The sequence below is a fragment of the Pseudorasbora parva genome, chromosome 19, assembly GCF_024679245.1.
Source record: "Pseudorasbora parva isolate DD20220531a chromosome 19, ASM2467924v1, whole genome shotgun sequence".
NCBI classification, from domain to species: domain Eukaryota; kingdom Metazoa; phylum Chordata; class Actinopteri; order Cypriniformes; family Gobionidae; genus Pseudorasbora; species Pseudorasbora parva.
In genome coordinates this window covers 5593499-5621438 of record NC_090190.1, presented here as the reverse complement: position 1 = coordinate 5621438, position 27940 = coordinate 5593499, and the positions used below count along the sequence as shown (strand labels likewise).

The 27940-nt window shown below is 35.8% G+C and overlaps 1 protein-coding gene across 1 annotated transcript; it reads left to right on the top strand.

Moving 5' to 3' along the window:
* The first annotated feature begins 97 nt into the window (after window positions 1-97).
* si:ch211-57n23.4 (immunoglobulin superfamily DCC subclass member 3) lies at window positions 98-26444 on the top strand. The gene is made up of 13 exons (XM_067426342.1): window positions 98-453; window positions 2252-2396; window positions 2474-2604; window positions 2836-2973; window positions 3723-3881; window positions 12668-12833; window positions 15458-15708; window positions 16928-17092; window positions 17365-17553; window positions 19407-19523; window positions 19605-19731; window positions 21179-21314; window positions 22258-26444. The coding sequence occupies exons 1-13, from the start codon at window positions 216-218 to the stop codon at window positions 22345-22347; spliced, it is 2052 nt and encodes a 683-aa protein (XP_067282443.1). The 5' UTR covers window positions 98-215; the 3' UTR covers window positions 22348-26444.
* Window positions 26445-27940: the final 1496 nt, after the last annotated feature.

Here is a 27940-nt window from a genome sequence, read left to right as displayed (position 1 = left end):
AGCACCATTCCTTTTATATCATCATTGTTTATTACTCATAACTAACTTATTTCTGCATTGTTGACCATTTATTTTACATACAATCTTCACCTTTTAGGATTTCGGATGCGTTCTGATTTTCTATCCCTCTCTCACTGTCAGGTTTGTGTAATGGATCCGAGCTGGCTTTCCTTACGGAGCCCAGTGATGTGATCGCGGTACGGGACAGGCCGTTGATGCTGGACTGCAGGGTGGAAGGCGAGGGTCCCATCACGGTGACGTGGCATAAGAACGGAGCGCCACTGCCTATGGGAGTTGGCAGTCGGGCAAAGATCCTATCCAACGGCACGCTCCTGATCCGCAGCTTCCAGAAGAGACGGGATGGAGATGCTACCGACGCTGGAGAGTATTACTGCGCCGCACAGAACCACTATGGCATGCTGGTCAGCCGCAAGGCCCGTGTGCAGCTTGCATGTGAGTGACTGGGCACATATCAGACATGCACTCTAAAAAATGCTGGGTTAAAAACAACCCAAGTTGAGTTGAAAATGGACTAAGCAATCGGGTTGTTTTAACCCAGCGATTGAGTTGTCTTAAGCAAACATTTAACCCAACTGCTGGGTTAAAAAACAACCCAATTGTGGGGGTAAAGTAACTCAACTATTGGGTTAAAACAACACAATTGCTATTTCAACCATTTTCAACCCAACCTGGGTTGTTTTTAACCCAGCATTTTTTAAAGTGGCAGCTACTCAATGAAACACTTTCAGTGGATAGTTATTAACTATATGCTTTGCCTATACTTTTAATTGATTATATGAGAAATAAAGCTAATATAGTAGCAGCATCAATGTCCACTGTCTCTGCTTTTACTCTATCCTTTCCCATCTTCCTCTGGCTCTCCCTTTGGTCCTATAAAAGCAGTAGGGTGGGTGATAATCCTGTAGAATTATAGTTGTCAGTACATGCTTCCCCAGAAGATACTGGGTTACCATGGCAATGAACTCTCATTGGGAGGCCCTTCCTCTAACACCCCTACCTATTGATTATATGAATGACCAGGCTATTTAGACCACAATGCTCTTGGCACCTCGTCTTACATCCCCAATAAAGATCAACATTTTAGATGCCAATATCAAGTTATCATGGTAACACAACATATGTGTGAAAGTAGAATAATTGTTATACCACATGGAATTCTTAAGCAAAGGGTTTATTTAAGTGTCTAGTATAGTGCAAATATCCTCAAAACAGGATACATTTACTTGACATGAAGAAATAATGAAGAGAATATATCCTGAAACCTCACAGTTTTGGTAAATATATATATATAGAGAGAGAGAAGAGAGAGAGAGAGAGAGAGAGAGAGAGAGAGAGAGAGAGAGAGAGAGAGAGAGAGAGAGAGAGAGAGAGAGAGATAGATAGAGAGAGAGAGAGAGAGAGAGAGAGATAGAGAGAGAGAGAGAGAGAGAGAGAGAGAGAGAGAGAGAGAGATAGATAGATAGATAGATAGATAGATAGATAGATAGATAGATAGATAGATAGATAGATAGATAGATAGATAGATAGATAGATAGAGAGAGAGAGAGAGAGAGATAAAATTATATTTTAAAATTATATTTTCCAAGTCTCTTATGCTTGCCCATGCTGCATCTTTTTGATAAAAATAGTAATATTGTGAAGAATTACAATTTACATCAACTTTTTATTTATCTTTATCTTTATAATTATCTTTATTTTATTCTTTATTCCTGGGGTTTATTCATTACTTCGGTCTTTAGTGCCACATGATCCTTCAGAAATCATTCTGATATGATGATTTGCTGCTCAAGAAACATTTCTGATTATTATCGATTATTATCGTGCTGTTTAATATTTTTGTGTAAATTGTGAAACATTTCTGCATTTTTCAATCAATAGAAAGTTTAAAGTAATATAGGTAACACTTTATTTTTAAAGTTCAATTTTCCCTATCAACTAGTAGCTTATTAGCATATTACTAGGATATTGGCTGTTTATTAGTACTTATAAGCACATATTAATGATTTATTCTCCATGACCATACTCCCTTAATCCTACTCAATACCTAAACTTAACAAATATCTTACTAACTATTAATAAGCAGTAATTAGGAGTTTGTTGAGGCAAAAGTCATAGTTAGTGAATGTTCCCCATACTAAAGTGTTACCAGAAATACAATAGAACATATCTCACTTATATTTATTATATGGACTATTATTATATGTCTCACTCAATGCTCTTTGTCCCACAGCTCTCCCTAAATTCCACACTCACCCAGAGTCCATGTCAGTGGATGAGGGAGGTGTTGCACGCTTCCAGTGTCAGGTCAGTGGCGTTCCTGAGGCCAACATCACTTGGGAGAAGGACCGTGTTGTGCTTGGAACCTCGGATGACAGGTAACGTGGTCCTAGCAAACAGTCTCTCATTATATTCTTCCTCACAATCGCTCATTCATGTTACTCTTTCTCCACAGGTACACACTTCTCCCAATGGGTATTCTGCAGATTACAGGAGTTAAGAAATCAGACGCTGGCATCTACCGCTGTGTCGCCACCAATATCGCCAACACCCGCAACAGCCATGAAGCCTATCTGAACGTAACCGGTCTGTAGTCAATCTTAATCTGACAAACACCTCAGATTGCTCTGTTGATCCAGTAAATAAGGCCTGGATAAATTACATTTACATTTATTACGTGCTAAATTACATTTGTATTGAACATGTGGTTTCATGAAGGACACAACCAGAACCTTGATTACCTCAAATGTCATCCTTATATTAGTGATCTGTAATTTAGCTCCAGTCTTATCTCTTTATTTGTTCTTCTACTCTCAGGAGGTGTCCCTCGCACCTATAAGGAACCAGTTATCCTGTCCGGCCCACAGAACCTCACCATTACCATTCATCAGACCGCCATCCTGGAGTGCATTGCCACCGGAAACCCTCGCCCCATTGTGTCTTGGAGTAGACTTGGTAGGAATCCTCATACTTAAACAGTCCAAGGAGCACTTAGGGTGTTCACACTTGGCAGGTTTGGTTTGATTAAAAAAGAGCGATTGCTCTGTTAGTCCGGTTCATTTGAATAAGTGTGAGCGCTGTCATCCGAACCCTGGTGCACACCTGAAAAGATGAGTCCATGTCCTCTTCCAAAAAAACTCTGGTGCAATTCGACTGAAATTTGAACGCAATATGAACCAAAGACATCTAATGAACCAAAAACAGGACATGGTGTCACAAGATGCAACCCTGAAAAGAACAGAATGCTCAAGATTCCTTGTTTTTTCTTGTCACCTGATCTACGTTTCTCATTAGAGTTCAGTACAGGCGTCAGAACCGCATCTGTGTGGATGGATCTTTGTTTGTGTGCAATGGAGGAATTCCTGCCGCTGTTTTGAATCTTTCACACATTTTATAAGCTCTTCATGAGTTCTCAGCTGTTAAAATGCCATCATATTCAGCTACGCCACATAAAACGAGCCAGCACACATTATTGGTTTGGATATATCCTGTCACAAAATATTTGTCTTAAAAGTGCTTTTCGTCATGGATCTTTAGGTTTGGTGACAGTGTGAATGCTAAGTGAACCAGGGCTAACTGTATCGTTTTCTTTTTTGGTCCAGACCAAAGGATTCAAGAGAACTGAACTACAAGTGTGAACTTAGTTGTTCTCTAGTTCTGGGCTTCTCGTAATCCATTTTCTTCTCATAATTAATTTCCATTAGATGGCAGATCCATTGGAGTAGAGGGCATTCAGGTGCTGGGCACGGGGAACCTGATGATCTCAGATGTCTCCCTTCAGCACTCTGGAGTGTATGTGTGTGCTGCCAACCGGCCTGGCACCAGGATGAGGCGTACCGCACTGGGCAGACTGGTGGTGCAAGGTAAACTTTAAAGATATCATGTTGTGACAAATATTACTCATCTTCCACTCAGGTTTAAAAACTTTTTCTTCTAATTTCTTCTCATTTTGGCCTTTTATCTCATATTAAAGATCATTTACAGTGCCTACTGTTCAAAAGTTTGGGGTTGGTAAGATTTTTTTTTAATGTTTTTGAAAGTCTATTATGCTCACCAAGGCTACATTTAATTGCTTAAAAACAAAAAAGTACGGTAAGAAATGTAATATTGTGAAATATTATTCCAGTTGGTTACTCTTTATTTCAATGGTCCAATTTAGACATTCTGCTAACTATAAGTAACTTTGCAACTACATGTCAACTAAGTGTCATTAGGTTATTGGTAGTATTAGTATATCACCATACTTCCCCACTTGATTGATTACATTAAGAATCGCAAATATTTTTTGTATTACAATGTTATGTTTAAATGTGCAAAATAGTCTGCACTAATTTGCATACATTTCTAGAACACAAATCTGAACATTGGATAAAACTAGGTTCAACATTCTTGTTGCATTTTTTCTCAAGTAAAATGGTTTTATAGGTGTAATTTTGGATATCGCTTTTAAACAACAGCCAGAAAAAGAAAAGAAAAAATGTAGGAAAAAAATGAGGAAATACAATCAGGAAAAGTATATATGAAACAAACCCCTCTGCAAAAACCTCCAGAATATAGATTTTAAAAAAAAGAATATAAAACGGTGTATGTAAGTGCTACTGAAGTGGAGATTTCTGAGCTTGAGAAATAAAACGCAAATAGATAAAGTGCTATAAAAAAATACCCTTAAAAGTGTATCTTAGTCTGACAAAACCACTTTTTGAAAAGCCCAAAAACCCTAAATCTCAAAATTGACAGATGCATGAAAAAAAGTTTTTGCCTGTATAGTGTCTCGCTTAAGCAGACAGTCTACAATCTCTAATGAGTGTAATAACTTACTTATAGTACTTATAGTTACTTATACTTAAAATAACTTACTTATAGTACTTATAGTTACTTATACTTAAAATAACTTACTTATAGTACTTATAGTTACTTATACTTAAAATAACTTACTTATAGTACTTATAGAATGTCTAAAGTGGACTATCAAAATAAATACTCTAAATACTTAAAACTTAAAATAGCTGTTTTCTGTTTAAATATATTTTAAAATGTAATTTATCCATGTTATTGCAAAGTCATCAGTGTCACATGAACCTTCAGAAATCATTCTAATATTCTGATTTGATGAAACATTTCTTCAAATCAATGTTGAAAACCGTTGTGCTGCTTCATATTAATGTGCAAACTGATATATTTTTCTTTTCAAGATTTTTTGATCAATAGAAAGCTCAAAAAACAGGGTTGATTTTAAGTATTTTGTAACATTATAAATTACTTTAATGTCATATTTGATCTATTTAATTGTTTGATCAAGTTTAAAAGTTTGATCAATTTCTTTTGAATGATGGTGTATTGAATCACAAAAGTATATGTTTTAGCTTCAGCCTTTAGTATTTTTTAAATGGTCCAAACCCATGTGAGAAGTAAGAGCTGACCCCAAACTGCTTAATCCGGATTTTTTTTGTGTGTGTGTGACACAAGTTCACAAATCACCACTATTACAGTAACTGTATTATTTGCTCACTTCACTGAGCACAAGCCTGTTATCTTTTGTGTGTGTATGTATGTATGTATGTGCATGTATGTATGTATGTATGTATGTATGTATGTATGTATGTATGTATGTATGTATGTATGTATGTATGTATGTATGTATGTATGTATGTATGTATGTGCATGTATGTATGTATGTATGTATGTATGTATGTATGTATGTATGTATGTATGTATGTATGTATGTATGTATGTATGTATGTATGTATGTATGGATGTATGTATGTATGTATGTATGTATGTATGTATGCATGTATGTATGTATGTATGTATGTATGCATGTATGTATGTATGTATGTATGTATGTATGTATGTATGTATGTATGTATGTATGTATATATGTATGTATGTATGAAGCATTTGTCGAGTGCTATATTGACCAGCCGTCAAGCAGAATTGGTTTTGAACATGACCCTTGAAAGCTGACTGGTCAGCACAGCAGGATAAGTCAATATTAAGGCCCTCCTTTCTCTCTGCCCTTTTTTCCTCACTCACTCTGCATTGGGTCTGATGGTGTGAGACTCTGACTTACCATTATGGTAATTAAGGCCTGCTGGTGCTGTCCAGCTGGGCTTGAGAGGAATAGCTTGGGTAATGAAGTCAGCTGTTAGGAGATATCCCCCCTTCAACACCACCATGACAAAGCTCATCCATCACCCTGATACTGTCCATACATTCAACCTGATCATATATCCCTGAGGTATATACATGCTTCTCTCATTGGCTATCTTCAAAGTAGCTGCACACTGGGGGTCTTTAGGAAAAAACAACATGAGAACAAATGGGTAAATCATCCTTGAGAGGGTGAAGTACAAAAGTCATGTTTAATATCACACACACACACTGTTAGTAGCTGGGAAGATCTATGCTTCGTATTCATGCTTCGTATTCGTGTTAAGATAAGAATAATAATGTTTTGTTTTTTTATCTTACACAGTAAAAGTGATGGCCATTAGACACTGAATATCTGCTGCTGGGATAATGTAGCTTATCCTCTTGTCCTTAAGCTTTATGCATCTGTTAATTTGTTAAATTGTTGTTGGAATTGCACCCAGGTGTGCTTTCTCTATCTGTGTCCCAAATGTCCAGCTTAAGCCCGATCAATCAATAGTCACCCCTATCAGTCTTTTACAACAGAATTGGCAGTGAAGCCATTTGGGGGAGGTAATCTTGAATGTATTGATTCATTTATTGATCCTCTTTTTGTGTAAGATGGGAACAAAGAGATTAGGTTAGGTTATTTCTCCAAAATGGAAACCAAAAACCTTCCCAACAAACCCCGAGGAAAGCCTCATGAAGTCAGTTTTAGAGTAAAGAGAAATGAAAATGCATACACTCTCAGAAAAAAAGGTACAGTGCTGTCACTGGGGCGGTACCCTAAGGTACAAAAGTGAAAATATTTGTTAAATGTACCTACCTTGCTCAAAAATACTTTACAATAAGGTTCAATTTGTTAACATCAACTGACAATGAACAACTAACTTTAAAAAGTACTATAATATTGTACATTATGAACAAACATGAATTATGTTCATTTATACAACTTAAAATGATCAAATGCATTAGTACCGTTCTAAAGCTTGGGGTCATTAAGATTTTAGTATTTCATGTTTTAAAGATATTAATAGCTTTATTCTGCAAATATGCATTAAATTGATCCAAATTGACAGCCAAGTAATGTGAAAAATATGCATCACATTTCCACAACTGTTTTCAACATTTGTAATAAGATGAAATGTTTCTTTAGAAGCGAATCATCATATTATAATGATTTCTGAAGGACCATGTGACACTGAAGGCTGGAGTAATGATGCTGACAGTTCAAGAATAAATTATATTTTAAATCCAAATAAAAACATTTTAAATTGTAATAATATTTCACCATATTGCTGTTTTACTCATTTTGATCAAATAATTGCAGCCTTAGTGAGCAGAAAAGACTTCTTTCAAAAACATGTTTTGAGCGGTAGTCTTTAGAAATTAACATTTATCCTAATTAATAAACTCTTGTTGTTAAATGCTAGTTTATGCTACCTAATGCACATACTGATGTTAATGAATTGAACCTTATTCTAAAGTGCTAGCATTTCACTGTTGTTTTAAAATGTAAAATAATTGTTGAACTTCATGGACTAGTATAGAAATTCAATAGAAGAAGCATAAAAGGGAATATGGATATTTTAGTCCTGTTGTGCAAACGCATTTGATAACTTCTGTCTGTATGTCTGCCAGTCACAAAGGTAAAATCAGCACAAGTCAAGTTCGAAGTCTGTTTATGAAAGGTTATTGTCCTCCAGACACTCGGCTCATTGAGGAAGTGAGGTCTGCACTTTCACACAGCCATGAAGGTTGGAGGACAGATGCTGAGCCAGGATGTGGACAATAGAGAACAAAAGGGTAGATAGACAGGCAAAGAGCAGTTCTCCCAGTGTGCGTGTGTATGTTTTGGGAGGGGCGAGGTCTCCCCTCTCACCTCTGCCCTTTATTTCTCACCTTTGACATTGGCCTAGGAAGCTCTTTTAGTAGAGAGGGGGTGGAGTCTCCTCTGACGGACAGGTGATGAAGCAGAGAGGGCGGGGCAAGCAGAATGGATGGTCCTCAAATGAGGAAGGGTGATGGTCCTTCTTAAACCTCCCCCACACTTTCCATAGCATTATGAGGGCAGTTTTCCCCGTCCCAGCTGGTGGTCAGGCTGCGGGTGACGAAGTTCAAGAGAGGGACTATACCAGAATAACATCTTTTTGTCAAGGGAACCCCTTCTATTATCTTCACCCTGGGTTATTTTTAATATCACAAAATGATGGTTTAGCTGAAAGTTAATCTGAAAATGTATGCCACACAATTCATATTGAACATGGAGCTCGTTGATACAAGTCTTTACATGTGGCTTGAAATCCAGTGATTGCACTCGAAAAAATGCTGGGTTAAAAACAACACAAGTTGGGTTGAAAATGGACAAACCCAGAAATTGGGTTGTTTGAATGGGTCATTCACTGGTTCAAACAACCCAATTTCTGGGTTTGTCCATTTTCAACCCAACTTGTGTTGTTTTTAACCCAGCATTTTTTAGAGTGTGCTTTCAAGAACCAGTCGGGTCTTATTTTGTTAGGCGTATGAAAGTATTGCATGTTTTTCAGCAATATTAATTGATTGCACAAGTCACACAACAGAATGAAATGAATTAGGAATAGCCACCTGATCAGATTCAAGGTCAGGATCTGTGATCCTGCTGAAGGAATAACTGATCGATACATGAGATGGATTGGACACTGGCTGTCAGTTGACCCTGGTTGTAAAGACACAGCTGGTTAGTTGTTGGAGTAGAAAACAGACCCCCAAAAGCTGATGCTGTTATTTCATTGTACTCAGATTGCTTCCTCTTTGCAGGCAACGGAAATTGAATATCATGAAATTATAAATCCATCTAAATCAGTCACAGATCGACATGTGCATGTGTATTGTGTGTGTGTGTGTGTGTGTGTGTGTGCTCTGTTTATAGTTGACTTTCACTGTGTGTCTGTCCACATGTCATTTAAGAAGTTTAATTTCAGTCAGACTAAACCTTTCACTAAATCTTCATACTCATACCGCAGTTATGGCATGGTGCAAAGTAGCTCTGATTTCCCATCATTTTTGAAAATCAGGCCTAATAAATAAATCTCAATTAATTTGTGAAAGAAGTCTCTTATTATCAAAACTGCACATGCAGTGCATATGGTAAACAACGCGGTAAAAACTAATAAAATATTATTACAATTTAAAATAATACAACATCATTTAATCATTTTAATATCCTGATTTGGACTTAAGAAATATTCCTTGTTTTTGAAGTTTTTGCTGCTTAATATTTTAATACTTTTATTAATCTCTTATATTAATTAATTAATTAATATACTTAATCTCTTTTTTAATACTTTTATCCTTCAAGGATGCATTAAATTGACCAAACAGGAGAAGATATTGATACTCCTCCTAATGCATTTGCATATTTTCACATTTATGTGTATATTCCCAATAAATGCATCTTTACAAAAATAAATTACCAAAAGTATCACAGTTTCCACAAAAGACATTGATAATAAGATCTATTCTAAATATTTAAACACCAGTATTTGATAATAATTAAGCAGCAAATCAGCATATTAGAATGATTTCTAAAGGATCGTACAGCTTTATCACAGGAAAAAATATATTTTAAAATCTATTAAAATAGAAAACAGTTATTTTTAAATGATGCATTAAAGGTTTTGCTGTATTTTGGTCAAATAAATGCATCCTTGGTGAGCATAAGAGACATATCTTTGTTCCAAACATCAGCCAGACAGATGCAGCATGTATCAGCTCCCTCTCAAGGCCTTTATTTAGTCTGTCCTCAGTTTAAAACATTTCTATTCAAGGATGTCTATTCATCAACAGTTCTACTCAGGTTCAAGTGTGAAGCGCTTCTTGGGAGAGAGGAGAACCACAATGACGTGGCTGATGAATGACACCCCCCTCCTCATGCACACACACACACACACACACACACACACACACACACACACACACACACACACACACACACACACACACACACACACACACACACACACACACACACACACACACACACACACATTCAGATTGCGTCTGGAGGTCTGACGTGACCTCTGTCCTATTGTGCCCTGCTATAGTTTCATTATACACACACCCCTCCAGCTCCTCCCACTTTTCACTTTGACCCTAATGTCTAAGCAGAGCGCAGTGAAGTGTTTTTAAAGGCTGCATTTTTCATCTCAGGCCTACGAGGACCCATATGATGAATTTTGTGTTTTTAATAGCGGTACTTGATGTCTTGTCATGGTATTTTAACCTCAGGTTATATGTGTTTTAAGTCTTTTTTGTGCCTGCTTTAAAAACGCAAAAATATTGTGATACTATTTTTATGTATTTATTTATTTATTTGCATAATTTTTTGTATACTTTATTATTTATTCCATTCAAATCATTTACATTATACACACAGAAAAATAGGGTGTCAAAATTGTACCTTTAGGGGTACAGCAGTTTGTCGCTGGGGCAGTACTCTTAAAAGAACAATGTTGTACCATTTTTACCACAAAAAGGTTCATAGTAGTACCTTAAGGTACGCATTTGTACTTAAAGATACTAATATGTACCTTTTAGGAGTAAGACAGGTACAAATATGTCCTTTTAAGGGTACTGCCCCAGCGACAAGCTAAAGGTACAATTTTGACACCCTATTTTTCTGTGTGTACTAATAGACATATATTTTTTCCTGAGTAATTGTTCACTTTTTCTTTTTCTTCTATTTTTCTTGCACAAAAAGCACTTAAATAGAAACAATAACCAACAAGTACATAATTAGATAGTTTTATATGTCAAAATGTTTAGTTTTTTTACTTATGTACTTATATTATACCTAAAAAAAATATTCAAATATTATAATTTAAACATCAAATTAAAAAAATACTACTACTACTACCACTAAAAATAATGATAAATAAAATAAAAAATAAAAAAGGAGGGAGAGTTTAATGGAAGAAAAAACATATTGATTTGTTTTATGTTTATCTTTTTTATCTTTTTTAGAGGTGGCCATATTTTTAAAAAAGCATACTTTTGCTCTTCATTTATTTATTTTCAATCTTTCTTTCATTATAAATGAATCTCAAAAAACAAAAACAAAAAAGTATTTTCATTTTTAATTCTCTTTGGAGATCATTTCAGGACACAATGATGAAAAACAACAATCAGCTGTGAAACCCAATTAAACATCTTCTCTGCAGCTCATATTGATCTGACAAATCTATATTTTTGTCCAACGGTTTTAAATTTTTTGACCTCATTTGAAGGGGGAGCTCCGCTGTTTTAAAGATCGTGCCTGATTAATAGCTCTCTATTGAAAAAGGGCTCCCTTTGGCCTATGACCTTCCACACCTCCACAGACCACTTCGGACCCTCTTCCCAGGGAGAAGGGGTTCGTCTGGGGGTGTTTGGCTGTGTGGGTGTCAGTAGATCAATGAGATGCATAGTCCTGGGGTCTGGAGGGCTCTACATATATGCACGGCTATTGTGCGGACACTGAAGGGGAGTCAAGCGGAACGACGAACCTGCATCTGCGCTGCTGAGCCAGATAGAGAGCAGTCATTAAAGCCAGAGTTTAAGTTCAAGATCGGATTTTGAAACTCAGTGCATTTTAAAATGGCCATGTACTGGTCAAAAATCAATGTCTTAATGTTAAATCGACATATCTTGTTCTTATTTGACAGAAAAATTAGCTTTGTCTCTGTCTGTGCTGAATAATATTTTCACACTCATAACTGAAATTCATTTTTTTTTCTGAGATAAAAACACACATTTTAAAGCTGTTGCACTTTATTTTATAATATGTGTATCTGCAGAATACATACGACAATTCTGGGTAATATAAGGTAAATACAGGGGTTAGCGTTAGGGTTATGGGTCGGTTTAGGGTTAGCACCAGTTATTGCAGTTATTGAAAAAGAAAGTGCTATCATTCATTTTATACACAGGTTTGATATAATTACTTGGTTATACTTTATTATAAAGTTCTTCTGTTAATATTAGTCAATTATATTAGATAACGTGAACTAAGAGTGTAAACAGCACTTAAAATTAATTTTAATGTTAATTACATTTACTAACAGATTATTAAAGTCAAAATCTGTGTTACTTTTATCTAATGCACCTGAACTCATTTTTATTATTATTATTAACTAAAATGCGTAAAGATGCATAATTATTGCATTGTAATACATTTATAATAATTTATACCATTACATTATTAAATTGGCTAAATAAATAAATAAATGGGGGGGGGGTTGTGTATTTTATTTTAGCATCATTGCAATACTATAATTTTAATATTTTACTTTTCATTTTAAATTTTGTTAAAGTTGTAGCAATTTTTTATTCGGCTTCTTTTTTTAAAAATATGTCTATATATTTTTTTAATTAATTCAATAATAATAATAATAATAACAATAATGTTTTATCATTTCAGTTTAGTTTTAGTTGTTTGAATATATCAAGCTAAACTAAGTAAAAGTGCTCCTAAATGTCCGTGTCGGTTGCCTCTCTCCTCCAGCTCCTCCAGAGTTCAGTCAGTGGCCGCAGTCTGTGTCGAAGCCAGCAGGGGGCAGTGCTGTGTTCACGTGTGTGGCTCAGGGTGTTCCTGAACCTCATATCATATGGCTGAAGAATGGGAAGATACTCACGCCCGGTGATAATGTCAAACTCACTAACAATAACAGGTAGGAGACTCAAAAATAGCAGGAAATATTATGCACTGTAAAAAATTATATGTTCAATAAGTTATGACAACATTTGTTTTTACATTGTTTTAACCCATCAAAATAAGTTAAGAACTTCTTTTTATTAGTTATACAAGATGTAACTCATTTTTTAAAGTCAGTTTAACATAATTTAAGTTGAAATAACTTAAACATCCAAGTCGATTGTACTGCAAAAGTTCAAAATTTGCCTTTTTTTTTACAGTGTGAATTACAGTCAGGAATACACAAAACTATTGCTGAAATACACACGCCAGAAAACCTATTTTTTTAAATTATAGATTGGCTATTTAAAACGTTTTCTGTTTATATGTTTAGATACCTATTTACATTTTAGTATTTTTAATGCATTATTATTATAGAGTTGTATTTTTTTACTTTATTTTTAACTATTATTTGATATAAAATACTATTTGACCCTTTTCACAGACTGTGACGTTACCACAGTAATTAACATTGCAAATCAAGTAAAGATTTCTTATATTTTCATGTTTAAAAAATGTAATACGCATTTATAATGCTATACTTTGCGTTATATTACTTTGGCATTAAGTGTAAAAAAAATGTTATTAAGCTTTCTAATACAAATGGCTGAGGGCGTTACACAAAAGATTACATCTTTCTCTCTTCTGACCAATATAATTAATGTCTCTATATTTTTTCTCTTTTGAAAAGTTGTGTAAACATTATCTTGTTTTGTTTTTTGTTTGCTATATGAGCGAATGGGAATACACCGATTAGATCTGCAGTCTTCTCCCATTCACTACTATATAAGTTTCAGAGGTGGAAAGAGTAACAAAATATTCTACTTAAGTAAAAGTACTGTTACTTCAATGAAATTTTACTTAAGTACAAGTAAAATTACTGGTCTAAAAATTTACTCAAGTAAAAGTAAAAAGTAGCTCATTTAAAATGTACTCAGAGTAAAAGTTACTTAGTTACTTTTTTAACAGTGGGGGTGGGGGACTCTCCCCTGTAGGGTTGTGATAGAATGAGATTTTCACAATATGACAACTATCTCAGAAAACATCAATTAAACATTTACTATACCTATTATTAAATGATGGTTATTATCACTAGTTAAAATGATGTTAAATGAATGAAGAAGATTGGTCTTTTTTTTTTTGGTTGAACAAATGTTTTTTTTTTTATAACAAACTTAAAACCATTTGTTTATTTTGTTTATTAAAATTTCAATAAAACATGTCTAATAAACTAAATTCAATAAATTATCAATTAGATTAACAACTTATTTTTATCATTAATTCGTAAAAATGTTTAAGAATAATAGAGTGCATATGTAGTAGACGGAGCAGGTCATTCACAGAGAGAGAACAAGCAGATCATATATTCATATAGCAATGTTTTGTGCTTTAATATTCCCAGACCATGTCGCGATTTGATTTATTTCTAAGGCCTGCAGCTCTACATTCGAGTTTTTCGTTCATCCACCAGTTTGCGTGTATTACACCAATTCTACGTTATAATGTAAAGTTAATGTTCATGACTCCGGGATTCCCTCTGCGTCACAGAAATCAATCGGCCTAAGTTATAAACATACCTTTATCTGCACAGAGGGGTGTTCCCGAACATGTTCTATGTGTTTCTTCATTTGCATCCACATTTTGTGCACATTTGATATCCTCCAGGACAACACCACATAATTTTTTTCTATATCCAAAGTATTTCCATACTAGCCAGGGGTTAACGACAGCGTTTTGCTTTCACCTGGGTCTGCGTCACTGACGCCTGTCTTGTTCGTCTCCATCTGACATTTGCGCGCTTGTTTTCTCACGCGTCCCGCGCCCTCTATTCAATATAGTCATTTCTGGATCGCGTTTTTTTTCCCTCTACTCTTTGCATTAATGATTTATTTTTACTCAGTAACGGATGTGATTTAAAATGTAGCGAAGTACAATACTTTAATCAAAATGTACTTAAGTAAAAGTAAAATTACAGATTTTTAAAACTACTTAAAAAAGTAGAAGTACACAGAAAAGCTACTCAGTTACAGTAACGCGAGTAAATGTAATTCGTTACTTTCCACCTCTGATAAGTTTACCAAACTATGAAAACCCCGGATATATTAAAAGGGTGCATTAACCAATAAAAATATCTGGATGCATTTCTAACTTCTGACCACTAGGTGTCAGTGTTTACCCGTTTATATTCTGTCATCCAAATTGTAAAGTGCTTGCCTGACAAGCCAGACCCACATCAAGATGTTTGACACTTGCGGGCAGATTAAATTTGCTGCTGCTGGGGTGCGTCTAGATTTCTAGGCTAGTAAAGTGCAATATCTGTGAATGTTAACAAGATTACAACATTAAATTCACAGTATAGATTTCTTGGTAACACTTTATTTTACAGTGTAAACAGTATTTACAGTGTTACTGTAATAATAACTATTAATGATGCATAATTACATGCATCTAACCCTAAAACAAACCCAAACCCTAACCCTATAGTAAGTACATGTAGTTAATTATTATTACACAGTACTTAAATGCATATCTACACTGTAACACAGACACCTAAAAATAAAGTGTAACCAATTTTTTAAGTGTAATTTTTAATGTTTTTAGCACCCTGGCCGTGACTCGCATCACATCAGAGGATGAGGCCATATACCAGTGCATCGCTGAAAACTCTGCCGGCACGAACCAGGCCAGTGCCCGTCTGGCCGTATCCCTGGCCAAAGAGCTGCCAGATTCCCCTCAGGGCCTGAAGGCCACGGCTCTTTCTAAAACCACCCTGCAGCTCTCCTGGACGCAGCCGCCGGCTGAAATCACAGACGGGATCATCGGATATGTGCTGCACATCCGCAAGTATGGCGGTAAGTGCTTCTGGAGTTCTGCTTTCAACCTCACTTTGAGACAAACTTCCCTAGGCACTTCCACTCAGGGCCATTTTGAAATGTATACAACATACAACAACTTGCTGGGTTAAAAAAAAACTCAAGTTGGGTTGAAAATGGACAAACCCAGAAATTGGGTCGTTTGAATGGGTCCATTCAATAGGTTCAAACAACCCAATTTCTGGGTTTGTCCATTTTCAACCCAACTTGGGTTGTTTTTAACCCAGCATTTTTTAGAGTGTAGGCTTTCGCACCAGAGGAACCTTTTCATAGTTTCTAGTACTATTCTTGGAAGTACCCGGATTTAGGCGTGTTTGCAATGCAGGAACTACGAACGATTTTAGTTCTAGGAGCTCCTTTTAGGGGGAACTATTTTAGCTCCTACTTCAGAGTACACTTTAAAAAATGCTGGGTCTAAAAAATGGACAAACTCAGAAATTGGGTTGTTTGAATTGGTCCATTCACTGGGTTCAAACAACCCAATTTCTGAGTTTGTCCATTTTCAACCCAACTTGGGTTGTTTTTAACCCAGCAATTTTTAGAGTGAATATAAGATCCAATTAATAACCAAAAGAAACATAAAAACTTAAATAAAAAAATTTTAAAAGGGAGAAAAAAGGTAAAATTAACAGTATTTTACTGTAAACTTACATTAATTTTCCTGTTTTTTTGTCCTGATTTATTGCACTTGTTTACCTGTGAACCAAATAACAGGTTTTTACCATAGCATGTTTATACACTGCAACAAAAAAAAATGCTGGTTTAACTTAAAAAAGTAAGTAACCTGGTTGCCTTAAAAATTTGGAGTTTATTACAAGTAAAATTTTTAGTTGATACAATGAAGGAAATTTGTTTAATAAACAGAAACTCAAAATATTATTGTATCTGAACATAGAAAATGTGATAAATCATCAAAATATGCCATGTTTTACTGCGTCATCAAAAATAAAACATACACAATTACCCAATATGCTTACAAAATCTTTTAATAATATTTTAATACAGGTTGTCGAATCTCAAAAAATGTTCATTGTATTAACTCAAACTTTTAATTTCAATGATCTCAACATTTTAAGGCAACCAGGTAACTTAAAAAAAAAAACTTTTTTCACAGTGTAGTTCAAATTATGATTTTATGATTTTATTACAGTGTCCTTATGGCTAATGCACTACATAATCTGTGCACTTTTGTTCTCAGAGCCTGAGAGTAAGGAACTACAGGAGGCCGTTAGTAAGACAACATTTCAGCATGATCTTACAAACCTCGAACCTGCGACCACCTACTCCATCTACCTGAAGGCCTACTCTCCACTGGGGGCCAGTGAACGCTCCAGTACTGTTGTTTCCACAACACTAGGGGGCGGTATGTAGCCACATACAGATTGCACACTGTATATTGTTTGGTTCATGTTTTGCTTAGGTGTACTACAATTTCAGACTATCCCCCTCTCTCCCCAGCTGTCTCTTCTCTGAGCCACGTCAGCATTTTTAGCTCCCTCTGTCCGCACACATGTCCTTTCCCTCTGATTTGTCACAGAGGTTTGAGCATGGTTTCCTTTTTGCCCACCCGCCTGAATGACTGATTGTTCCTCTGAGATCACTATAATGGTTTTTCTCTCTGTATGTCCCCTCTAGTGCCCAGTCCACCTACATTTTTCACCAAAGCAATAAACACTACAGCAGTCCAGGTCCTATGGGAGCTGCCCAGTAAGCCTGGGAAAACGGAGGGTTTCCGACTGTCCTACCGCAGGGTCCCCCACGGAGAGGTCCAGGGGCCGGTTCAGTTGCCATGCCATGTTAACGCTCACACCTTCTCTCATCTTGGTGAGGGAAAACAGGTTTCTGTTTGTGAAACTATTGATGCGCAATGTACATTCTATATGGTTTGGTGTTTTGTAATCAAATGCAATTAAATTCATGCATTTTAAATATATCTTACGTTAAAGGGTTTCCAATTGGGAGCTACAACTATTGCGTCCGCAGAAAATGTGAGAATTTTATACACACTGTAAAAAAAAAAAATCAGGTCTCCAATTGAAAATTTTCATGTGACTGATCACATCTACATTTTTCAGTTAACCCAATTTAATTTCTGTGAATTAAAGTTCATCAATTCACAAAATTTCAATTCGGCCAAATGAAAAATTTAGATCTGATCCGTCACTAGAACATTTTTTTACAGTGTATTTTAAAATGTGTTTTAAGGCTGTCAAAGTAAATCTTATAACAGTTTTGCATTGTCCAATACAAAATCTGAAGGTTTTCAGTTTTACTTCTACACTGTAAAAAATTATTTAGAAAAAAAGTTACCTGGTTGCCTTAAAATTTTGAGTTCATTGAAATTAAAATTTTGAGTTACTACAATGAACATTTTTTGAGATACGACAGCCTTTATTAAAATATTATTAAAAGATTTTGTAAGCAGATTGGGTAATTGTGTGTGTTTTATTTGTGATGACGCAGTGAAACATGCCAAATTGTGCTATTTTCATCATTTATCACATTTTTTATGTGGTTCAGATACAATAATATTTTGAGTTTCTATTTATTAAACTAATTTCCTTCATTGTATCAACTCAAATTTTTAATTTCAATAAACTCAAAATTTTAAGGCAACCAGGTTACTTACTTTTTTAAGTTAAACCAACAAAAACCAACACAATTTTTTTACAGTGTAACATTACTCTAATAGTGGGGAGAAAAATATATATTTATTATAAAGAATTTTATTATTAGTAATAATTTTAATAGTAATTTTAATCATTTGCTTTAGCTTCAGCACAATAAAAAGTAACAAAAGCAAATGATTTAATTTTGCAAAAAACATATCATAATAATAATAATAAATTTTATTTATAATGCACTTTATATTAAACAAAATCTCAAAGTGCTAAAATATCTTTATAATACACTTTTTCTTCACACTGTGCACATTTTTTAATAGGTGTATAACTACCTGTATATTGTTTGGATATTTGGCATTAAAAATCCATATTTTAAGTGTATAAATACTTTTAGGGGTTCAAGTCATTCAAAAAGCTTTATTGTCATCTAATAATAATAATAATAATAAATAACATGGAACAAATCTCAAAGTGCTACAGTTAAGATCATTTAAAAATGGCAAAATATTAATAGATTTAATAGTTAAAAGACATAAGTTCTCCGAAAAAGAAATGTTTTATCTGTTTATCTGTAGTTATAATGAAATTCTTATTTTGTTACTCCTTGCAGTGGAATTTTCCCACATAATCAGCACAAAAATGTTTCACCAAAAACGCTCTTGCTTCACTAAGCCATTATGTTTGTACAGTGACAGTGGAAATGTTCCCTCGGTCTGCCCAGCTGAATAGCAAACACCCCTCTAAGAATATTTCCTAGTATTATTATGTGAAAAGTGTATGCATTTCCGAGAACTCAGAAAGGAGTGAAAATAGAGATATTGATAAAAGCAGATCTTATATCATGTACAAAGAAAAGTGTCAAAGTAGGAGCAAAATAGCCAGTAGGTTTTACACCAGACCTCAATCCTTATGACTCAGCTGATCAATATTTCTACTGTGACTGCAAAGTCAACAAAACCAGCTCAACGTATACATGCTGGAGGCCAATGCATGAGGATCTTTGATTGATTTGCAGTGTGTGTGATGCTGACCGTGTCCGTTTTTTCCCCATAGACCCCGGCGCTGTGTATGAAATCAAACTGGTGGCCTACAATGGCAATGGAGAGAGTGACTGTTCAAAGAAACTCGTGTCACTGGCTGAGGACGGAACTAGTGCTAAAACCAGAGCAGGTAAATCAGCATTTGCTTTGGCACTCTTAAGTGTTCATTCATTTTAAGTGCACTGTATAATGATCCTGTTCTTTGGTTCAGGAGAGGAAACTCACTGTAACTGCAGGGGTGTAGAGAGCTCGGTCAGCAGTATTGTGGTTGGCATCCACATTGGGATGGCCTGCATCATTTTCTGTGTGCTCTTCCTCATGTTCGGATATCGGCGCAGGTAATGGAGCTTTTGGTTAGATGATGTCATGGAACTACATGCACAAATTTTGCACTTCACATATACAGTATATATAAACATAATAAATACTACTATTAAGTGCATGTGTATATATATACACACTGAAAAACAAGGTGTGTTGGATTTACATGATTGAATCATGTACATCGGTTCCACATGATTCAATTAAGTTAAACAAACATAATTTGTTCACATAACATCATGGAATGAAGTAATTTTTAAGTAACCCAATTGAGTAGTCTCAAAATGATTTTAATATGGCTTCCTAACAACAGTGGTATGCACAGCGGGGCTTGAGACCATGCCTATTTAATCAAATCACAAGCTTATTTTGTTTTTGTATATTTTTATGGTCACTTAACTGATTTATAAGACTGTACTAACTAGCTTTCATTCTGTGAGAGAGCAAGAGCCCATAATGAACATGCCAAGTGCTATGAAATGCTCTTTAATGACATGTGCTGTCTCAGTCCACAGACTAAGCAATCGCTCCGCTCTTCTCCACTATGGTAACCCAGTATAATTTAAATGGTTCGAACTTCGAATTATTCCAACAAAATTAAACATTCAAAACTATTAAACAATATAAAGTCTCGCCCTTATCTAATTTTGCCCAAAAAACACATAAAATAACACTTAAGTTCAACAATTTTACTCTTTTTGTCAAGTCCCAAGCAAAGCATGCTGGGAACTACAGTTTTAGCAAAAATCATGTTCGAGTACTTGATTGGTTCACATTCACCCCAAATAATGTAACCTAGTAGATTTCACATTTAAGAGAATTATATTAATCGAAAGCAAAGAAATCACGTTTAGAAGAGAAACACAATTTTGTTGCGGACAATGTGTGTTTTCCTATATATATATATAAAGAGTCGTGGCCAAAAGTGATGTCCGGAGGGATATCATGTTTGTAATGACCCTACAAGTGTGATTAAACCATCATATTATGAGGAAAATATTTTATAATGTTTTTAATATTTTAAATACGAGGGAAGAGCAAAACACTAAACTTGGTTAAGGTATTTATCTGACAAAATTATTTGGCAAAAAAGGCTACAGGTTTTATTTTACCATGCAAAACAAATTTATAGAAAAACTAAAAAGTTCACAGGAAAAGGCATGCATTGACTTCAACATAATCAGCTATTAATATTTAATTGGTTCTCTCTTGTTTTTGCATGTTTTTATAATTTCTTTGTATGACAGCCTGGACAAAAATTACCTAATCTGGGATGTTTCATTGCTTTATCACAAATAGAAGGAAAAAAACAAATAGAAATATGCTATATATATATATATATAATTTGTTTAATAATATTTGAATAAAAGGAGAATATGTCAATTTTTCTTGGCCGGAGATTACTTTTGCCCACTACTTTAGGTTAATAAATACATTAATAAATGAATTTGATTTTTGTCTCAGTTTCCTCTGTAGGAAAGGAACTCAGGACAGCTGGTCTGTGCCACAGGGCGAAGATGGAGGACATCATTCTCAGAGCAATGGCATACCAAAAGAGGGACTAACACAGCCTGCTCAAGGCATTGAATTAGTTCCTCAGGTAAGACTATCATCTATGGTCTAGCTTCTAGTGCATTATAACTGAGAACAAGCCATCTATAGCAGATTGTCTAATTTTGCAGCTTGTCTATTTTTTACAGCTTGTGACTCACCAGTTTTCTCAGCAGGAATGTTGTTTTACAGCCAAAACACCTTTTCACCTTTTTCTTGTCTGCTAACAGAGTTTATATCATCACTAACAATACTTAGCATTTCAGCATGTCCCTCTTTACACCTGGTATTAAGGATGAATTTGATCGATCGTATCACAAGTGGACAACGCTGAATACAGGTGTAAAACCTGGTCTAAAACGGTTTGAGCGTGTCCAATTTCGACCACTTCCAGAGGTAGTTAAAAACACATTAGACAGGATTGCTTTTGTAGAGTAAATGCTCATGTGGTCGAACAGACACAAAACACTCTCCTTCTACTGACCTAATGCGGAAACATTATGGGAAGCGCTCTAGCCAGACGGGATTTAAACTTTGTCGGCTGAAGACCCAAGGTTGGTTTGAAGATGAAAATCATACCAAGCACAATGTTCTCTAACCATTCCTGATTTCTAACACACACTCACGGCGTGCTGTTATCTTGCTGCTTTCAGAGCTGATGCTCTCTGTGTGTTTTTCCGTCGTCTTTTGCCGTTTTCATATGCATGAGCTTATTTCATTCATTAGAGATCTGAAAAAAAACGTACATTTACCCACCCATATAGACCCTCCTCTCAAATAAATCAAGACAGGGGTGATTGAAAGTCGAAAAAAGAGACAGATTAAAATACCAGGTGTGAATAATAATGTCTCCCTCGTCTAGTGATCCGATTTATCAAAATGCATCTTAATACCAGGTTTAAACAGGGTCTCAGTGAGTGCACTGCAATGGAAAACTCCCAGTGAATCTTGTGCTCTGATTGTCATACTAAAGGCTGTTTTCTCTTTTTCAGGTTCCTAATATACAGACGCAATGCCAGGTTCTTATTGAGCAGCACTCGTCCAGTCTGCCAGGCACAGGCACAGGCACAGGCACAGGCTAGCACTAGCCCATAGCCAGCTCTGCCTCAGTGATCTCGCTCTTTGTGGTTCCTCTGCCCAGCCTGCCCACCAAAGTCCCCTTTAATCCATACTTATCATTCTCTGGCTGTCACCTAAACCGCTGCTACTGTTAAAGCGTACATTGAGCTGGTTTAAGTTAGCCTGTCCCATTTGTTTCTTTGCTTCCTCCCTTCAGAACCAAACCTTAACTCCTTTAAGATCTGTACGCCGACGTGTCCGCATATGAACACCAAATGATAGCCTTAGGAGATACTGTACACTGTTTTTAATGCACGCTAAGTTTCAAGTAGTTTTACAGCACTCTTTCTGAGCACAAATTCACAAAACAACTTTATATTTTATTACCAAAGGACTTTCTGCTGAAACCAAAACTTCCTTTTGCAATGCGTCCTGTGGTAATAAAATGTAGCCGTATGTTGTGTCCGTACTGACAACATTTCTCTTCAAACTCTTACATAAGATTTTACGAACTACATGATTTACAGAACAAGCTATATTCTCAGTTGAAATGATTACAGGGAACAGCGGTTTGTTCCCTTTGTTAGCCTTAGCTCGGATATATACTAAGATTAATAACGTGGCCTTGCTTTTGCCTTCGCTTGTGGTTGTGTGAGTTCAAATAAATTGATTGTTATATGTTTCACCGTACATGCCTCGAGGCAGGCTACCCCAGAGGAACCATAAAAGTGATGGATTCTTTCCCCCTTTTCCTATCCTTCGTAATACCCACCAAAAGCTGTATACCTCCAAAGATAGCTACCTCAGAATGTTATTTTGGGCTAACATTAGCCCCTGCTGATAAAGCACGCCTACCTCAGCCAAAAAAAGTCCAGATACCCGCTACTCTTCCCACTGCCAGTGCCTGTGCCATCTGCCTCCAGAACCTGCATTCAGGTGCCCATCTGGTCGACTGCCATGGAGAGTGTGACCTTGGCTGCTCCAAATATTGCCTTAGCAGACAAAAGCTGTCTGGGAACCCCTCCCTACCTCATCATCGTCCAGAGACGTGTACACAACCATTACTTCAAAAACACCTTTGATGCGATTCTTTCCAAGTCCGTCCGTCGTACGCTTTGGATATGACGATTTGGATCCTGTCGAGCCATTCCGAAGGATTTCTCTCTGATGCTGCTAAACTCCAAAGAAAACGATGAAACAGCAGGAAGAGAGGAGGATTCGTTTTGTTCGGAGAATGTGATATGAAAAGTTTGCATGGAAAGTATGGACCCTTGAGAATTGTACTGGGTTATTTTTGGGCCTTTCCATGTGGATACCCGTTAAACCAAAAGCTTGCTTCCCACCAAGGAACTTGTGATGGCATCGAGAGGATGTTTATCCAAAGTGATTCTTTTCAGCCAAACCAACTGGTCTTTTCTCCAGATGCCAAATCGGTTGCCATGGGAACTTGAAGGAGCTGCGAGATGATGGTTGATTTTGGGATTTACTGAGAACCCGCCGCATTCTCTCTTCCCCAAACAAACAGGTGTGGCAGCAGATTATCCAAAAATGCTTTTGATATGAAAACCAAGCTTTATGATATCCAAAGATGTAACATTTTTTAAAGGTTTTCATTAGTCTTTATACACATGTCCTAAGCCATTGCGTTGACGTTTTTGCAGTTCATGTTAAAAGGGGACATTGCAATATAATGTACTTTATTAATAACAAACCTAGACACACAAACATCTGCAACAACACTCTTAAAACCACCTTTGGTTCCTCAAAGAACCTTTCAGCGAAGAGTTCTTAAAAGAACCATTTGAATATTCTAAAGAACTCTAAAGGTTCCATTGAATTTATTTAAAGCTTCTTTCTTTTTAAGAGTGAATAATAAGCTTTAATAGACAAATTTCACACGTTCCCTCTTTTAACACTGAACTGTCAAGACTTTTTTGTTTGAAAACCTTTTAATACTGAAATAATAACCAAATGAAAATGGGATATATTTTCAAGGAGATTTTATATGTTGATATAAGAGAAGGAACATTTGTGTCCTCTTTATGATAATAGAGTTGAACTTGCCAAATAGTAGTATGATAATAATAATAATGCCAAATACCTCTTTCATATTTAACATTTGTAACCTTTATATTTTGTAACACTTCATTTTCCAAAGCACAGGAACATACATGAGTGTACGGTATATGTATGTAAATGTGTGTTTCGTGATTGGCTAACAGTAGGTCAATCCTGGGGTCAGTAGAGGTCAAAGATGCCCTATCAGAAAGAGTCAAGGGAACTATGTCTATACAGTAACATATAAATGGAACCAAAGAACTTTACTTTTTTACTGATACGTGTCAAAAAAAAAAAAAAAAAAAAAGCAGATTTAAAACTGCTTTCCTAAAGACGCTCTACTGTACTTCAGGTTGACCTTCTGAACACAATGAGTGTGAAAGGTTAACCCACAATCACTGCCGTCCAAACAGCCCCTCCAGAGACTAAAACTCCCATCCTTATGTTGAATTTGAAAGAAAAATTGGAGGATTTTAGATTTGTAGCTGTATAGCGTGATTCGTATAGTGGGAAACATTAGATTACTCATATTTTAAACACAGTATTTGGTTCTTTTTGTAGAACTTTTTTCTACTCTCTTTCACAAAGTTGTCATGGTACCTACCTTGGTTTGGAAAGATGTTCATTTTTGTAATGTTGTTATTATTATTATTAATATTTTAATTATTGTTATTGCTTTTTTTACGTCCATTTTGATAAACGCCTGTTTTCATTTTTCATTTCTCTGTAGCAGACGAAAGAGAATGTGAAAGTGTTTGTTAGGAATGTAAAAAACAGTGGGTCACGTGCAGCAGGTCGGCAAAGATGCGATTTGGAATTCACAATGTCTATTTACAATTCAGTTTGTGTAAATCAACCTTTTGCAAATGTGCCAAAAGATACCAAGTGCACTTTTACAAAAGTTTCAAACTGCAAAATAGCACACATAGGGTGAATTCAGGGTGATTGGGACACTTTTTTCAAGTCATCTCACTGGCAAAAAGTGTCTCTTACTGAGTGCATCAGCCGTCTGTTTGGATTATGACCCACTGGTTAGAAAAAAAGAGGAAAAAAAATAGTATTAGAGTTTGAGGGCTAGAACCAACGAGGAAAAACAATGCTTTAACATGTATTTTCTTTTGAGTTATTTGAACCTGAAAACCCAAAAGCTTTAAACACTTTGAGATTACGATGTCTCCAACCAAAAAGAATAAAGACAGAGATTGGTGTCCAGTGAGTGGACAGTTACAGAGGCATCATAACCAGAGGGAGCGAGCGATGAATGCACAAGGACCACGGTTGTTGAAACCGTGTGTGTTTGTTCTATTGCAGACTGTTAAAGTGATAGTTCACACAAAAATGTAAATTCTGTCATGAATTACTCGCCCTCATGTCGTTCCAAACCGGTAAACCCTTTGTTCATCATCAGAGCACAAGATCCACTGGAGTCGCATGGATTACTTTGATGATTTTTTTCTGGGGTTTGAAAGTGGAAATTGTGTAGCTGTCAATGGAGGGACAGAAAGCTCTCAGATTTCATCAAAAAGAGCTTCATTTGTGTTCCGAAGATGAACAAAAGTCTCACGGGTTTGGAACGACATGAGAGTGAGTAATTCATGACAGAATTTTTATTTTTGGGTGAACTATCCCTTTAATGGCTTAATATACAGAGCACAGCCTCTGAATTGATCTGTTTGCAGAATGAAATTAATATGCCAGAGACGAGTTCATAAATTCGTATTTATCATGTTGCTATTCAGATTTTACAGCATTTTTCTAATTGGCATGTATAGGTCGATACTAGTTCACAAAATGAGAATGTCAAGATCCTTCAATATTGCATCGTTGTGAAAGGATTCTGGAGAATGGGATTTGATGATTTCCGTTCCTGTTTGGAGAGATATTGCCATTAACTACTGCAGCAACCAATGGGAAAGTGTTTAAAGTGCTTCCATTAAGATTCCATTGCTGAACTCTCTCTTGATTAAGGTGACTTTTGTAATAGCTCAGTCTCTGATCTCTGCTTTTCCTTATTTGTTCAAATTCCAGGGCGCCTGAAACCAAATAAAAACAAAGAACAAGACTACGTTTGTGGGATTCATTCTCAACTGGTCTGTCTGTCTGTCTGTCTGTCTGTCTGTCTGTCTGTCTGTCTGTCTGTCTGTCTGTCTGTCTGTCTGTCTGTCTGTCTGTCTGTCTGTCTGTCTGTCTGTCTGTCTATCTATCTATCTATCTATCTATCTATCTATCTATCTATCTATCTATCTATCTATCTATCTATCTATCTATCTATCTATCTATCTGCCTGTCTGTCAGGAGATAGAATGATAATTATTAGGATCTAAAGGGTCTTCACCTTTAAATAATGGAATGTCTGTTACTCATTAAAAATAGAAGCTGACTCTGCCACAACACCAGCAGCCATTTTTAGAAAACGGCTCAATTTTATCGACTCCTGCTGATTTTTTAATGCCTAGCTTCACTAGACTCTAGAGCAATGTAAACCTGCGAAATTGTAATGGGGGAAAATTAAACACTTGTACAGGGAAACATTTAGCAGGATCAACAGATTCGATAGAGGGATAACAGAATTAATAGACTCAATTATTAAAAGTAGCAAAATCGGCTCTACCCCTTCAGTTTGGTTGACAATTAAGTGATCTGGAACTTTGATTGATAAACTTGACGTCGACTTAGATTTAACTAACTTTATAGGATTATAGGATTAATCAGGATTAATGGCATCAATAATGTGTGTTGAAATCCTTGCTGCCATTCTAAAGTCACATTAAGAAAACTGCCTGATCATTCATTGCTTAACTAAGGGTACGTTTGCACGACAACAATGATGTAGTAAAAAGCTCAGATCCTCACGGATCCACAAAAATGAATAAAAACGCTGTATAATTCATGCCAGGCCAGTAGGAGGCGATGTCACTTTGTAAAGAAACATTATGCACCTATAGACTGAACATGTAATGCATGTGCATGAAATCATCATTTTCACAAATGTGCGCTTTTATATTTTACACAGAGCCAGTAATGGTATCATTTAAAAAAACTTGCACTAATCCCATTTTCAAAAGTTTGCATTTTCAGGCCACCAATGCCTGAAATTTAGACCACTGTATGTGTGTATGGGAAGCTTTTCAAGTTGGGTAGGCCAAACCCAGGCGGAAATCACTAAAACGGTCCCAGATCTTAAAGGTGCCATAGAATCATTTGAAACAATATTTTAAATTGTTCTCTGATATCTAAATAGAGGTATGTGGCTTATTTAAGGGTAAAAATTGTCCAGATACGGTTTTACAGGTCCATTTACAACCCTATAAATTGTCCCTAGGATGTGATGCTCTGTTTTTGCCTTATTTGGAAAAGTCATGAATATTAATGTTGAGCTCTGCTCTGATTGGCTGTTTCACTGCACAGCTCAATGACAGCTACATCTACCATCCGTCATGGCAATGATTTTACAATGATAGCTTCTCAACTTTGAATCAAGAACTGAACTGGGTAGCGCGTAAATATGTTGTTTACAGTAACGTTACAGTTTGAAAGTACAGAACTGATTTAAAAAGT